At 42.9% G+C, this 17,450-nt stretch overlaps 1 protein-coding gene across 1 annotated transcript; it reads left to right on the top strand.

The window, feature by feature from the left end:
* Window positions 1-41: 41 nt before the first annotated feature.
* Window positions 42-17,088, top strand: esr1 (estrogen receptor 1; the record flags this gene model as incomplete). The annotated part of the gene is made up of 9 exons (XM_080790238.1): window positions 42-487; window positions 3,651-3,904; window positions 4,951-5,067; window positions 7,129-7,331; window positions 9,039-9,192; window positions 10,189-10,327; window positions 13,331-13,464; window positions 14,658-14,841; window positions 16,309-17,088. 9 exons carry the CDS (start codon window positions 42-44, stop codon window positions 16,580-16,582), a joined length of 1,905 nt encoding a protein of 634 aa, XP_080646364.1. The 3' UTR covers window positions 16,583-17,088.
* Between the last annotated feature and the right edge of the window lie 362 nt (window positions 17,089-17,450).

Here is a 17,450-nt window from a genome sequence, read left to right as displayed (position 1 = left end):
CCAGTGTAAAGCATGCAGCTTATCAGAGCTGTCGTGCTGTGATGTTACCCAGCCAGAGCCCGGTGCAGCGCAGGCAGCCTCGCGGACCAGTGCTCCGTCTCAGGACCAACCCAGCTGCTTCAGCGCTGGAGACCCCTTCCCCCCCGAGACTCTCACCGCAGCCACGCGCCCCCCTCAGCGACATGTACCCCGAGGAGAGCCGGGGACCGGGAGGGGCTGCTGCCGTGGACTTCCTGGAAGGGGCGTATGATTACGCCACCACGGCTCCTCTCTATAGCCACTCCACCACTGGCTACTTCTCTGCCCCCTCGGATGCCCACGGACCGCCCTCAGATGGCAGCCTTCAGTCCCTGGGAAGTGGGCCTACCAGTCCACTTGTGTTTGTACCCTCCAGCCCCCAGCTCAGCCCCTTTCTGCATCCACCTGGCAACCCGGGGCTGATTAGCCAGCCCTACTATCTGGAGACCACCTCAACACCCATCTATAGGTAAGTTTGTACATTCCTCTTCTGTTACCTTGAGTCAACAGCAGAAGACACACACACACACACACACACACACACACACACACACACACACACACACACACACACATCATTTCAAATAGAAAATGAACTAAATTTAGAAATGATGTAGGAGTAGAAGGGAAAGTTATTCTGACCCCATTCATTTGTCTCTGCTGAATGGTAATGGATGCCACTGCCAGAAATGAACTGAGTTGTTTAATCAGTGTTTTGTTGATATATAAATGCGACAGACAATGAAATCAAGACAAAATATTTCTGGTTCATGATGTCATGTCGTCAATGATATGGTACCTCACAAAGGGTAGATCTGTTTCCCCCCCAATTTTTTGTATTGAGTTGTGCTTGAAATGTACTGTAATTCTGCAAACTGTTAATAAATACTTCAATCAATCAATATGTAAGTATACATCTAAAATGATATTCATTGTAATATGATTATACAATTCATAGACTAATACACAAACAATAATGTATTATAATGCAAAATCTTTCCACTAATTTAAACTACCTAGTACTTATTTTGTAAACTCCTATTCCCCATAAAAACTATTGTATATTATACATTGTATATACTGTATGTATATAACATTCCTTTTTTGTAATTCATCTCCGGCTACAAAATATTATCATTATCTTAATGAAAGGATCAACCCTGGCCAGGTCCTAATGCCAGTGATTAAGGACTTTGATAAGGATCTTGAGAAAAGAACAACAGAAGCACAAACAGCTTGTTTTCTGGCTTGGGTGGAAAATATTACTCTTCTCTCTGCCACTCTCAAAAAACACACTAATTTGTGCGTGCGTGTGTGTGGTCGCCTGTCATAATTGACGGTTTTCAAGTGAAAACTATTTGCATCAAATGTTCACATCTCATGATCTCCCGTCACTAATGGAGGATGAAGGAATTTTTGGGTTGCTCATAGATTATTTACTTGCATTCACTCTTAATTAATGATGAATTAATTCAATGTAGATAAACTTTGCATAATTATTCATTCATTTTTCACTGTTAGTATCCAGATAATAACAGTGAATACCAGTTCATTCAGACATTTAAAGACATATAATAATATATACAAGAAAGAATACTCAGCCAGACCCAGTGCAGATGACTAATGTCAAAAGTATTTTATTATATCTTTATTTATCTCAAAGGGGTGTCAAAATCGCAGAGTTCCAAGACATGATTAAACTAGAAAAAGGTCTCCACCAGGGCAGGTCAGGTTGTGGCCTCCTGGTGGCGCTATAATATGCCAATGTGAAAAGGGTGACATTTCTTCTTATGCCTTGGATGGCAATTGGATGATTTGAGGCATTTTGTTCCAAAAATGTGTTTTTAAAAATCCACCTGTTGGTGACGCTATAACAGGCCAATGTGAAAAGGGTGGTATATTCCTCAGCCTAGTAGGAAAGTCAGTGAAAGATTTCATGTAAATTGCATGCTCCGTTTGAGGCTTTTTGTTCAAAACGGGCCAATCCTGCAAGGATTGGCCTGAGAGGGAGTGTGTGTGCAAATCTAGGGAGTGTGTGTGCAAAATGTGGCATCGACCGGGTTAACGGTGCCAGAGATTGGCTAGTAACAGACGGATGGACGGACGGACGGACGGACACACACACACACACACACATACTTTCCCCATGCCTTCGGCTTGGTGGAGACAGAGATAAATCTGTGTGAATTGAGAGGCGCTTTTATCATCGTACATCATCATACATCATTCCGACCAATCACAATTTGCGTCCTCACCTTCGTCATCAATGTTTGTGTTACACAATGTTTGTGTGTGTGTGTGTGTGTGTGTGTGTGTGTGTGTGTGTGTGTGTGTGTTTGTGCACACACACTAAAAGCTGGACATAGGAGGGGCTAGTGACGCTCAAAAAAAGATTCTACAATCATTTGTACAATCATTCTATGTCTGAGCATTCTATGGATAAATACTTGCGCACATCTCTGGGTAAAATAAATAATTTGAAATATTTCATGATATAAGGTATGTCTATGCATTGCAAATTATATTAAAGTTTACTAGTCTTAGATACAATTCAGAGTTAAAACCTACTATTATCCTTACACCAATGGAAAAAGATGTGTTTCAGTAGGAGTTTTGTCCCCTCAGCCATCGCGGCATTAAACAAACTGCCCCGCCGATAGGATGGTTCTGTATACATCGTACATGTATGATCGGATGTTTCTGTATGCAGTGGGATCCTCATGTTTTTGTATCGTCTTGGTGTTATGTGCTATGTGTTGTTCTTGATGTGGGTGTTGAACAGACTGTAAAGACAACTGTCTCACGATAGAGTACTGTATCTGGATTTAGATCAAAGAATGTAACTGAAGGGAAATTACAGACACATGACCATTGACATTGTATTATTATTATTATAATAATTATTCTTATTCTTACTAGAAGCTTGACCGGACTGTGGTCGGTTCCATCTTTGCAGCTGGGTGTTGAAAATGATGACAGAGAAAAAGCATGCACACACACACACACACACACGCACGCACGCATGTTTATTGTAAATGGCCGATCTACAAGCTCACCCTCATCGTTGACCAGCTCCCTAACCTTCTAACATGACGCATCTTCTGTTCTCCCTCAGGATAGAACTGCACATGATTCCAATCAAATGTAAGGGCTCTTTCTTCACACTGAAGAATTACAGGTGGCCCAGCACTAGGCAACAACACCATGATAGTACAAAGTCACAACAAGGATGAGCAAGCTAACTGTATCTGTACATGTCTGTATTGTCTATTGTGTAACTGCACTGTACTGTATGTAATGTTTTTCCCTGTGTATGGGACCCCCTCTAAAATGAGATGCTGCATCTCAAGGGGTTCAATACAATTCTGAGCAAAAATTCTGGGCTTGAAGCAGCTGTGGAAAAAACAACAATCCGTGTTCAGCCATACTCTGTTTACTCATGATGAAGCTGTCACAACCAGTTACCATAATTGCCCAAAAAACTGTTGCCACATCAAAGCCGTATTCTGAAGGGGAAGTAGTCAGAGAATGACCCCTTTCTTTTAAGAATGCATTTTTTCCCACCATTTTTGGCAGTTCTTTTTGATTGTGTGAAATGATGAAATGATTTACAATGTGATCCACTGTGTCAGGCCCATCGTCCCAGGGTCCAGTCTTCAACCTGCATCAAGGGAGGACGTCTGTGGCTCCACGGACAGCCCAGAGTCGTACAGTGCTGTGGGATCAGTGCCAGGGCCAGGAGCAGGCTCAGGGTCGGGGGCAGTGGCGTTTGAGATGGTCAAAGAGACACGCTACTGTGCTGTCTGCAGTGACTATGCCTCTGGATACCACTATGGTGTGTGGTCCTGTGAGGGCTGTAAGGCCTTCTTCAAGAGGAGCATCCAAGGTAGGCCGAGATTTATAACTACTTCTTTATCATCTCTGATGAATGGTTTTCCATTCTGAAACCATTTCATCATTCATCTTTCAGAAGCTTTTGTAAATGACTTATATTTTATTGAAAATATCCAATGACGTTTCTGCAGTGATTTTACTAGAGGCCAAGAGCACATAAACTCACGCACGCACAACATACTATTGGTCCGACTGTCATTAGAACGTCAACCTACCTCAAACCCTAACCTAACCATTACCATGTTCGCCAACCTTAATCCGATCGTTGTTTCCACATGTCGGTCCCATGGTGTCGGATAAGCGACACCCCCACCCCACACAGACACACACACAGTCTGCCTGTCTGTTAGTGTCTGCTGTGTGTGTGTGTGTGTGTGTGTGTGTGTGTGTGTGTTGGGGGGGGGGGGGGTGAGATGGGAAGGGGTCATAGTGACACTGATTGTGAACTCTCCCTCTCACTGGTTCCAAGCCAGCTTCTAAAGCCAGTATTTCAGTTTTTCTTTTTTTATCCCATGATTTTGTAACCCATCTTTCACCCGGTGCCAGTATTTTGTTGATTGTCTTCAGAAGCAGGTGATTTAAATAGGGTCTGGGTACTCTGGGAAGAAGCATACAGGAATGCAATGCAAAGGGATGTAGAATAAGGAAAAATCACTACCTGAATGTCTGCAGCCTGTGTGCACTGTTACAGCATACTTTTTTTTTAACCTGTACTTGTAATGTCATTGTTATAGTGTGTTATATAACCTTTCAAAGAACATGGTGTGGAACCACAATGTAACATTCTTTTGCTTCATGTGCATCATCTTGCAATGCTCTGAAATGTAAATAATAATATATACATTTGGGATTTATCCATCAAAAGACTAGTCACAGTCACAACGGTCTCTGGTAATGATTGTGCACAGATACATGTTTTTTTTGTAAAGGTTTTGGACTACTGTTCCTGCATACTAATGACATATTATTACATTACATGAATCTACTCTGAGTGCTGGAGTGGCACACTTGTAATTATGCTATTATTTCTTTTTTTAGGTCACAATGACTATATGTGCCCAGCGACCAATCAGTGCACTATTGACAGAAACCGAAGGAAGAGCTGTCAGGCATGTCGTCTTAGGAAGTGCTGTGAAGTGGGCATGATGAAAGGAGGTGGGTAGTAGGGCTGCAACTATCGATTATGTTGTTAGCGATTATTGTATTGTTTTTGTTATTGTTTATTCCAAATAATTGAGAAGTAAATGTTTTCTTTATAATTTCTTATTTTTTTTATATGTCGAGTCAACGTAAATGATGGACAATGATGGACATTCAAACACTTGGTCTAAAAGGATAACACCCCAAAAAGTCCTTGCTCACATCGCTCACAATCATTATCTCTATTATCTATAGAATAGTTGGATTGGATGATGACAAATGTCCTCATTTGCTTGTGTTCAATTGCCATCTATGGAGCATGCTGCCATTATTGCAGTCCTGCTTACCGGTTGCTGAATTCAGAAGAGCTTCAGATTGAGACTAACTTTAATGTGGCCTTGATTGAAGTGGGTTTCCTGGAGTTCAACGACCTATTAGCCCACACCCAGACTTTTGTTTTTCATACCTCTTGAATCACACAGCAATCTAAATACACTTTTGATACCACGGCAAGGACAGGATGCAAAGTTATGTGTGGGCCGTGGGGGTGTTACAGTGGAGGCCTGATAAGTAGTTGTATTCATTTAGCCTGGGCAGCATTCCTTTTTGGGTTTATGATCCGGTCGAGAGCAGATGATATCTTACGTCATGTTGTACTTGTTTTGTAGTCCTCAGGAAGAATAATACATTCCAAATAAAAGCGTGACTCGGGCTCTCGTAGCCTGCGATGAGAATTGAATGTCCCCGTGGGATGAGAAAGGTATACAGACACTAAATAGTCTCTGGAAAGCACACTCACATTTATATTTATTTTGTATTTTAGAAATCAGTGAAACTACGCTTTTATTGTGAAGGTATTGTTCTTCCGATTTGAGGGAAAGTAAGTTCTGGTTTGAGGGTTCCGGCCTGATGACTATAAAACAATGACTACAACATGACGTAAGATATCATCCGCTCACACGACAAAGTAACACAGACCAAGCTTTCCTCCACTCCAAGGTGGAAAGCCTGGTGACACGAGGTTAGTATTCATGTAGTGGTTCATGTGCATTTGTACTATGCCTGTGTGCTCACACGTATGTTACTTCTTGTCTCTAATATGCGTAGGCCTATCATTGCTGTCGGACGGAAACTAATCTCCGTATTTCAACATTTTATTGTCTCCACCAGGCCGAAGGCATGGGGAGAGAGTATGTTTTGCACTCCGTCCGTCCGTGAGTGCGTGTCGGTCCGTGTGTCCGTCCGTCTGTGTACAGCTAATCTCTGGCACTGTTAACCCGGTCGATGCCACATTTTACACACACACACACACTCCCTAGATGCCAACGATGAACCTCTACCCCACATTTTCCAGAACGTCTTTTATAGCGCCACCAGGAGTGGCGTATCTCTATGTGCTCAAGATGGATCTGTCTGATATTTCATATTCCATCCTAATTGGCTAACATTGGCTTTCAAAGTTTGCAGGATTGGCCCGTTTTGAACAAAAAGCCTCAAATCATGAAGGCGACTTTCCTACTAGGCTGAGGAATATATCCTACCCTTTTCACATTGGCCTGTTATGGTGCCACCATCAGGTGGATTTTTGCAAAACACATTTTTGGAACAAAATGCCTCAAATCATCCAATCATCAAAGGCGTAAGAAGAAATGGCACCCTTTTCACATTGGCTTATTATAGCGCCACCAGGAGGCCACAACCTGACCTGGCCTGGTGGAGACCTGTGGGGGGAGGGGGGGGGGGCACTTTTTCTAGTTTGTATTTATTTTTAATGTTTTCGTAAATCAATGCCCTACTTTACCATACAAGACTCCAAGAGTGTCACCCAAAGATAGTAAAATTAGCCAATCTACAAGCTCATAACGCGTGTTGTGAGCTTGTAGATCGGCTATTTTCACCATGTTTTTAAGTTTGACTATGAAACTGAACATGGTTAAGTGTGTCTGGCCTTTCATTTTCTGAAAAGTAACAGTTTTGGACATACAAGGTTTCCACCTGAAAGGGACAATATATTTATATTATAATATATAATATAATATATTTACTTTTGGTGAATGTCTTATCACCACATTGCAGGTATGCGAAAAGACCGTGGGAGTCGAATGCGACGTGACAAGCGGCGGAGTGGCACTGTTGAGAGAGAAAAGCCCTCTAGAGAGGTAGAGAACAGAGCCTCAGGGCCCCTTCTGGACGAGAGGAGATACAACAGCCCAAGAGGAAGAGCGGAGGGAGAAGGAAGAGGGGGAAGAGCTTCAGAAATCCTCATGGCCCCTGACCAGGTGCCACCGCAAACACACTGAAGCTCCTTTCAGATGGGCAGTGATTAACGTGACTAGTAATTCATTTTCAATGAGACCTGCGCTTTTTTTATGAGCGGAGGAGTCGAGGGGCGACAACACAAGTGTATTTACGCGGGCGTGTTTCTGTGAAATTGTCACGCGCATGCTCATTTCGTGCACATGCCCGTGACTGATTGTGTTGAGCTTTTTTTTCCGGCTTGCGCTGTTGCGGCCCCTCATGAGCAGACATGTAACAGATCTGTCGTTCATGTCTGTCGGCTCCCAAACGATGCACTTTGGATGTCATTATTTTAGTTTGTTTTTAGCTATTTATTATTAATTCAGCTTTCACATTTTCCCCTCAATGAACTGGGCAGTGTATGTCTGTGATCTGTGTTGGGTCTCTAAAGTTGCTTTAAAATATTGGGGATCATTGACATGAAAATGTTTGAGAACCACTGCTCTAAAACAACATTTGATAATAAAGTGTGGCCCCTAGTTGCTTATTTTAGACTTATTTTCATAGACCTGATTGCTTGTTTCTCTCTCAGCACAGAATCTGGCAACCCTGGCCAAAGACGCACATGCCATGCCATCCCTGTTTGTTTTGGTGATTAGTTTACCACAAAAGCAAGCAGGCAGTATACTGATGCTACCATCATGAATAAATACAGTATTTAGCACAATTTGCTGTTCAACAATGTATGTATGTTTGGCTGGCTGGCTACCATGTCATATAAAGCAGGTAGGGAAACATCAGGACAGCACTGTTGACCAAGGAAAGTAATGAAAGGAAGAGACGTGAAGTCACTAACTGGATGCCGGGGATGCGCTGTGACACTCATCGGTGGCAGATTTGGTTGCCAGACAGGAAACCTCTATAAAATCACAGTGTTCACATCAAATCACAAAGCAACACAGCAGACAATAATGTGTTATGCCTTATTTTATTTTATAAATGTCTCAGATATTCAGATATAGTATTTGTTCATATGCTTGTCCACTTGACGCCAATGTATTCCACTAGAACTAAATCATATAGTTTGGAACCAAATGGACCATTACGGGTCTGTAACTCAGAGAGTGTACAAAATAAATGGACACTCTCAGAGTTAAATTAACATAGATTTTACAATACAATTGTAAATTGCAATTAAATGGGGGTCCGTAGACTAATGCATGTCAAACCGGGGGGTCCTTGAAATTGAGCAGGTTGAGAAACACTGCTAGAGCCAAGTCTTCTCTTATGGGAGTTCCTGGCATAATATTTTCAAATGGGGGTCCGTGGGGTAATTAGTGTCAATTTGGGGGTCCTTGACATGAAAAGGTTTGGGAACCACTGAACTAGACAGACGCAATCAATCGGTTGTTCATATCGGACCGATGTCGATTAAAAAGGTATATCGATATCGATGTGATTGCCGATATATCCCCCAACCCTAGTTAAGACACTTTTGATTGCTTTGATTCTCTGCCTTTAACCACTTAAACCCTGCAGGGTGTGTGCTCCAAGGCTCTGTACCTGGTGGTTCGCCTCTTTTTTTCCCTCAACCCGAAATATCTTTGACGATCAACAACACGTCACATTGCAACGCATTGTTAGCTTGTATAGCTGCTATTTTTGCCGAATGTTCGCCCAGTATGACATAGCCAGACGCTAGGTTTCAGGTGGTTTCTTTCAACTCCTTTTTGCCCCCGTCCCACTAGGTTCTGCTTCTGCTCCAGGGTGCAGAGCCCCCGGTGTTGTGCTCCCGTCAGAAGGTGAGCCGACCCTACACAGAAGTCACCATGATGACGCTGCTCACCAGCATGGCTGACAAGGAGCTGGTTCACATGATCGCCTGGGCCAAGAAGGTGCCAGGTGGGAGCAGATGTAGCACACAACAGTATAACAGTAATGGGGGTGCATACGTTGGTTAGACATACTTACAGTCCGACAGGCATTCCGAAAGCACTATCGCTCCCGACATCACACGCATGGCCGGTTACAACTAACCCGTGGCCGTTAAAACTCACCTGTGGCTCCCGACATGCGTGGCAGGTTAAAACTAATATGTGGCCCCTGACATGCGTGGCAGGTTAAAACTAATATGTGCCCCCCGACATGCGTGGCAGGTTAAAACTAACCTGTGGCTTCCTGTGAGGTTAGGTTTAGGGTTTTGGGTAGTAATGTAACTCTAACTCTGTTGTATCAAAACCATCAGAGCCTTGCTTTTGACCTGTCACGCATCTCGGGAGCCACAGATTAGTTTTAACCTGCCACGCGTGTTGGGAGCCACAGGTGAGTTTTAACCCGGCCACGGGTTAGTTGAGTGAAGTCAAAACTAGTGTGCACACGCGCGTAAACACACTGTTGCATTCTGGGGTGGTAATTGCAGTCATCACCTTTGAAAGGTTTGTTTGTCCAATTTGCAGGCACCCCATAGAGCCTAAATGTAGGATAATCTGCCTGTACAAGCACCTTCACTCACAAATATACGCTAAGTGAGTAATTTCTCATTTAGGACCATGTGTCAATAAAACCCCAAAGGCACACCGTTTTAATTGCGAGAGGTCCAATGTGGAGATGGCAACAATGAGAGAGAAATGATGGTAATTAGAGGTGAATTGAGACAGCTGAGTGCTAGCGATAAGGCACTCTATGCTAGCAACAAGGTTTGCAGAACGTTTGCAGCTACGGTACCAAAGGTACAATGACTACAGCATGCATCAGTTTGAACTTTTTATAAATAATTTTGCCTAGGCACTTAGTGTGTGTGTGTGTGTGTGTGTGTGTGTGTGTGTGTGTGGGCGTGTGTGTGTGTGTGGGCGTGTGTGTGGGCGCTCGCTCGTGTGCGTGCATGCGCACGCCTTTCAGGTTTCCTGGACCTCTCACTCCATGACCAGGTGCAGCTGCTTGAGAGCTCCTGGCTGGAGGTTCTGATGATCGGCCTCGTCTGGAGGTCCATCCAGTCACCTGGCAAGCTCATCTTCGCACAGGACCTCATCCTGGACAGGTAGCATAATATGGACAATATCTATTCATTCAGAATTAATTCATTCCAAACAGAGATTCATACCCAACTGTTTTCATGGAACCTGAACCTGTTCCTCGTTCCTCGTGCGTTTACAATGACCAAAGCTTTCATTCAGAATATAACTTTAGACATGGGCAGACATGTGTAAAATAATGCATGTATTCCAAACTCTCAGGAGCGTTTGGAATAAAGTGTTTATATCCCGATTCAAACGGTTTATACCACCCCTCCAAACCCGGATAAAAATTAATTTGGGTCAGACCGGCATTGAGTATTCTATTCTTATTGAGGTGTTCAAATGAGCATTTTTTATTTTGAATGAGCAGCCTGAATAAGTGGAATATACTGTATCTGTCTTTGATTAATTGAACAAGGTGGACCCTCTTGTAAGCATGTGTAATGCTTTATTGGGTCGTCCAGTCACAGTTAACAGTCTTTGTATTGAGTTGTGCTTGAATTGTACTGTAATTCTGCAAACTGTTAATAAATATTTCAATCAATCAATCCATATAAACGTAGCTACTGTAGATTCTCCATTTTGCACCGTGCGAGTAGGGATGGAGCTCGAAACCCGATACCTGAACAAACTCGATAACAAATTTACCCAGTATCAAATAAGCTTCGGGCCTATCGAGCCTGTTAGACCATAGCATGTTTAAACAATCAAGATAATAGGTGATCAAGAAATAAATCTAATCACCCATGCTGGCACAAACATGTCGGTATAATAAAATTGTATTGATGTATACCTGCCAACCAGCGCTGCCCAGGTAAACAAGGAACATGGAGATTTTAATCGTAATTATTACAGTACTATTGATAACGTAAAGCCATTTAAAACCTCTTAAGCCCCAATCCCCCGCCGGCGGGGGCAGCGGCTGTCCACCTCATGAACAGCTCTCAGCGGGAAAATGGGGCTGGTCAAGGTCTCAGGTTCCAACTCCGATATTTTAGATTTTCCCTCCTGGGAACACTTATTGCACAAATGGTTAATTAATTAATTCAATTCAACAATCAATTAATGGTTGCTTTAATGATTGACAAAAATATTTGTAAGTTTTGTCATCTTCATTTATTTTTAGATGTTGGTCAGCCACAACTGGCCAATACAAAAAGATACTGGTTCAGTTCATAATTTGTCGCCTCACGTATAATTTGTGAAAAGACTCAATAGTGGGCTTGAGGGGGCACAGTGGCACAGTCAGTAGTGCTGTCGCCTCACAGCTAGAAGGTCCTGGGTTCGATTCCCGCTGGGGACGCTGTGGGTGCTGGGGGCGTGTTCTCTCCTCCGTGTCATCAGTGCCCATACCTGAGGCGGTGTTGGCGAAAGGGCCTCTCTGTGTGGAGTTAGCATGTTCTCCCTGTGTCCCCTAGGGTAGGTAGTACCCTCACAAAAACATGCAGTAATCCTGGTCTCTAAACTACCTCCCCCTGGCCAGCCGGGGCGCCTGATAGAGGGGAAAGGAACTTGTCAGAATAACGTGTTCTTTCCATGCGCTACGTCCGGCCGGGGAAATCCCCCCCCCCATGAAAAGAAGCAGCTTGAACTACTCATGCATAGAAAAAAGAACTCCGCTGCCCCCCCCCCCCCCCCCCCCCAGTAGCGCCCAGGAATACATTAAATAATTGACACTGGGTGAAAAAATGCGTTGCAAAATCGTGGGATAAAAATTATAAAGAAATTAATAGTGGGTTTGATAAAAGCCTGGCTTGATAAGGTGCTCATTATCAATAAAAATCACAGTGAAGTGATGTGCCCCACTGTATTAATATCGGCCAAATGATGTCTTACATCATCATAAGTGCCCTAAACAAACATGACAGTCCATAGACTTGGCTGATTCTAAAGTTCTCTAAACAAACATTAGTCCATAGACTTGGCTGGTTCTAAAGTGCTCTAAACATACATTAAAGTCCATAGACTTGGCTGGCTCTAAAGTTCTCTCTAAAGTGCTCTAAACAAACATTGTAATATCCTCAAACATTAAAAATCCCATAGACTTGGCTGACATATCACGTAATCTTCAAAAGCCATGCATTGGAGGGGTTAATGTGCCTTTTGTAATGGGGGTCTTTCATAGAGTAATGATGTGTTCCACATGGAGATGAGAGAGCCACTCTAACCTGGAATATCACCTCAGCTTTATACTTCTGAGCTGGCAACCAATGCAGAGATTTTAATCAAAATCTCAATGCGCAATTATGGAAATGTTGGAGAGACAGCGGGAAGGGAGGCAAGCCGAGAAAGAGAGACAGAGTGTGGGGAGATATAGTTGTTTTGCAGGCACAGCCTGTTCTTCCCCCAGTTCAAAGTAAACACACCAAAACTAGAGAAAGAGAGGATGTGAGAGACAGACGAGGCAGAGGGTGCTTTTACTCTCTGATGTGCGTGATGGACCCATTTGATCCAGAGACGTAAGAGAATATTATCTGTAAAAATGTGCTCCATATGAGTGTCCTCCCGAATTGGACATGATGATGGCTAAAATGCTGAGGGTGAGCGTTGACGACTTTTCTGTGCTCTGTGCCGTCTGGCTTCATCTGGAGCCTCACGCAGCGGATATTATCCATCTCCTCCCATCATGTTTAAATCACAGTGACATCCAGGGCCATTATTTCTTTCTGGTAAAAGATTTTCAGCTTTCTTCAAGGCCTCCCGCGCCGGAAAATCGGGCGTCCCCCCCGTTCCGTTTTTTCTCACATGACTGTGCTACCCAGACCCTCTGGACTTCATGTGATTTAAACCTATATACTTTGTTGACCGGGGTCCGACAGTGGTATATACTTGGTCCCCTGCTGTTCCCCTGTACACCAAATCTCTTCACCGACAGTAGCTGATCGTTGTGAGCAAGTAAATATATCGTTGTGAGCTGTTTTCACAGAATCTTTGCCTATTATGACATACCCATAAATTGCAATAGAGGTAGGGATCATGTGGCTAAGTGTTTTTTACACAGATTTTCTTATGTTCATTTGTTACAGGAGCGAAGGGGACTGTGTGGAGGGCATGGCTGAAATATTTGACATGCTATTGGCCACAGTTTCACGCTTTCGTATGCTCAAATTAAAGGCTGAGGAGTTTGTCTGTCTCAAAGCCATCATCCTGCTCAATGCTGGTGAGTTAAAATGTGTGTGTGACTGTGTGTGTGTGTGTGTGTGTGTGACTATTGTACAAACATTTGTGGCTATTTAAACACTTTCGACCTGGCATCTCTATTTTGGGCATACCTACATTTTTCTATTTGAGGCTATGGCAAAAACAATTGGAGATACAGTATGAAACTCTGTCACTGTCATATTGCCAGCTTTTAAACCAGGGGTTCCCATGCCATATTTCACAGACAGCTGATGCTGACAATATGACAGTGGAGAGTGGATCCACATACCTAATTCTAAACAATTTCTCTTTAAGTTTAATATCTGCTGTATGCATAGTCACGTTGCTTGTGTTCCTGTATAACAATAATGCACACTGTGTCAAACTACGCCCACAGGAGTGTAGTTCCGAATGCCACAGAAGTACATTAGTCGAACAGAGTGTTCTCAAATGGCCTGTATCGCCAGTAAACCCAATAACTGTTCCCTTGGCAACATGAGACAACGGAGACGGTCATAGTTAATCTTGGAGATTAAAGGCATTCTGCATGAGTAATGGAAAAAGACAGAAATGCCTCCAGGATGACAGTGACACAACTGATGTGGCCTGTTGTGCACTTCATTACTGTGTGGGCAACACTAACTACATCAATATGGACTCTACTCACTTACATGTACTTTCATTCATGTCTGCCGTGCAGTGCATGAGTGCACAGTCAAATCCTCAGTGTTGATTTCACTCTCAAAGTGTACAAAATGTAACCGAATGGATCAGACCTGACTCAACGAACCTAATGCTTGATTCAACATGCTTGTTAACTTGTGCTACATACTATTTCTATCATATCAGACAATAGGTCTACAGTGCCATTCAGAGAACGAGGAATTATCTTTCAGATGATCGCCTAAAATGTATATCTGTAGTTAATAGTTATAATCATTTGAGATGAACCCATCATGTCTGGAAGCATAAAAACCCAGAGAGTATTGCAGGTGATACTTGTCTCTGGATCTGATGTGTATGTGTGTCTGAAGGGGGAGTGTGTGCGCTCGGGGATCATTTACGCGCTGCTGTAGCCATAATGACAAAATTGTGCTGCGCGGGACAGAAGTTTCCCCAGCTGCTCTTCTTCAGAACAGAGGGACATAAGGATGTTGGATACTGTTATGAGTTCTCTCTCTCTCTCTCGCTCTCTTTCTCTCCCTCTCTCAGGTGCCTTCTCCTTCTGCACAGGCACAATGGAGCCCCTCCATAACAGCTCAGTTGTGCAAAGCATGTTGGACACCATCACCGATGCTCTGATATATCACATTGGCCAGTCAGGATACTCGGTTCAGCAGCAGTCAAGACGACAGGCTCAGCTGCTTCTCTTGCTCTCCCACATAAGGCACATGAGGTGAGGAAGAACTGGGCACCCTCTTATCCAGAATAGTCCATGGGCCTTCCCAAGCCGGATGCACCACGGTGGATACAAACCCACAAGCTCCATGGTGGTGGGCAGGCACTTTTCCACGGCGACACCCGAGCGGCACGCCTAGTCAATATCATATCTCTGCTGTCGGGCAGAAACGGGGCACCTAACTCCAAAATGTCATTTTTCAGGAAATAAATATTTCAATTTCTGCACCTTGGCGGAGCTTTGGGTAGTATCTAATTCAGTGTGATATGCCTTATATTTCTGATTTATAATCTGGGTGTGGAGGTTGTACCCGGCGTAAACCAGATATCAGGTATCGCAGATTGTTTAAATTGATGGCATAATAGTCTGCCGGGCGTTCTCTTCATGTTCATAGTATTGTTTAGTTTTTAATAGTAGTCGTTCTGTCTGTTTTATAGATAATTTGTCAAACTCGTCTTGTAATTTAATTCAATGATTAAAAATAAGAAAGCATAAGAAACACCCCTCTCCTGCATAGCACTTGGCCCCTTCCTACTCAAGGGAACTGCCACCAGCAGTGCAGGAGAGCAAATTAGCAAACTATCAGTGAACATTTAAATCCCAACACACAAGTTTAAAACATTAGTCCTTTCATGTTATAGGGAGCAGTTTTATGTGTATATATATATATATATATAGGGCTAATAACCATGGCTCTATTCTTAGTTTGTTTCAGTGGTTTGCGGTATGGTGGGGAATAAAGAGTGTGAGTTAAAGCTGGCATGCTAGGTCATTGACTTAATCCAAAAGCAGGATGTTTAGTCTGCATCGACAGACTGAAAAGCAACTCTGGAAATTGACATTGGCCTGTTAGTTAAGTGGAAAAAGCAATATAATAATAATTATTATTAATAATAATTATTCATTAATAATAATATGCTTCCCAGATATAAATGGCATTAAATTGGGGTCAGTAGCCTCTGCATGTCAAACTGAGGGTCCTTTTCAAATGGGGTCTTGCCCTGAACATTAATTTCAGGGCAAGACCTCGACCTCGCGCGTGCCGACTCGGCCCCCAGCCTGGTACCGTAGTCAAAATATGGCCCTTGAGGAAATTTAATTGGGGAACCCTGTACTAGAGCATGTCTGAAATAAGTGTCAGAGCTGAAATCGACATGTAAATATGAAATAAATGCTTAAACATGTAGCAAGGTGTAATGTTAGAGACCACAGAAGTGAACCTTTCAAGCCTGTTTTCTCAACTCGCTGTTTTCTGCAAGACATTACCGGTACTCTATAAGCCATATCTCCAAAACTTGTGGGTCAAACTGAACAACCAATATGTCAATTTGAAGCTATGATTCCCTGCTTTCATATGACGTGAGAAAATAAATAAATCCAATGGCAGTCTCTCCGTCAAATCTGGTCACATATGATTTATATATGAGTGTATGAGTCAATAAATCCTTGTCTTCTTTACGGCAGTAACAAAGGCATGGAGCACCTATACAGCATGAAGTGCAAGAACAAAGTGCCTCTGTATGACCTGCTCCTTGAGATGCTGGATGCTCATCGTCTCCACCACCCAATCAGAGTGGTCCATCCCTGGGAACAGCCTGAGAGAGAGTCCCCTCCCGGTACCAGCAGCAGTTCCAGTACCGTATCCACCCGAGGCAGCCCTGAAACCCAGAGCAGAGCCTCTGGCCCAGGCGTACTCCACTATGGTGTTCCCCGTCCCGACTGCACCCCCATTCAGTGAGACTGGAACAAACCAAGATGTGTACACAGTGTAAACCTGACTGTGTATTCATTTTACTCAGTCTACAAATACCGCTCAGAGTGTTACAAATTGATAAATTAACACAGAGGTATTGCACAAGGCCCAAGGGTGTTGAAATACTATAGTTGTACACAAATTCATTTCATATTTGATGACTAATTTAAGTGAGTTTCACAGTTTTGGCTACTGAGACAATTTGGTCTATTAAACAATGGCATTCTCTTAGACAGCCTTAGTTCACTACAGTCTAAGCTCCATCGCAGCCTATCTTTAATCCTGAATTTCCTAACCTTTGTGACTTATGTGTTGGTCTTTAAATTATGTTCACACACAGTACAGCTTATTGTTCCCAAAACAGCAGGTGTTATATATATTGTTTCATGTCAGCTTCAGTGTTTCTAAATTGAGAGCAGCTAATTTAACTTTTGTGAGTCTTTATGTAGTGTCTGTTTGTTTCTGGAATTATAAGTGGTGCCTTCACTAAATTGCACTTCTTGGGTCAAGGGGCTATATGGGCATTGTTTTCACTACATGGCAAATTAGGCTAACCAGTGTTAACTATGACTGTATACATTTATTTTTGTTTAAACTGCCAATGCCATCAAATGTCAGGTGCCTTACTGTAAATGTGCACAGAATTTCAAGTTAATTATACAGATATCGGAAAACGTACAATAGCTGTTATCTTCTGTACAAGTGAATTCTGACTCCCTAAATTAGTTACAGAGCCAAAGGTTGGAGCATATTAAGTAATAAAATAATTGCAGGTTTGCAGGTAATTTAACCCAATCTACATGTTTTTTGTTTTTCCGCCTGTAGCAGATGTCTTTTCTATATTTACTTGTTC

The sequence above is a fragment of the Protomyctophum bolini genome (genome assembly GCF_963924005.1).
Source record: "Protomyctophum bolini genome assembly, chromosome: 19".
In the NCBI taxonomy this organism is placed as follows: Eukaryota; Metazoa; Chordata; class Actinopteri; order Myctophiformes; family Myctophidae; genus Protomyctophum; species Protomyctophum bolini.
This window is presented reverse-complemented; position numbering and strand designations above follow the sequence as displayed.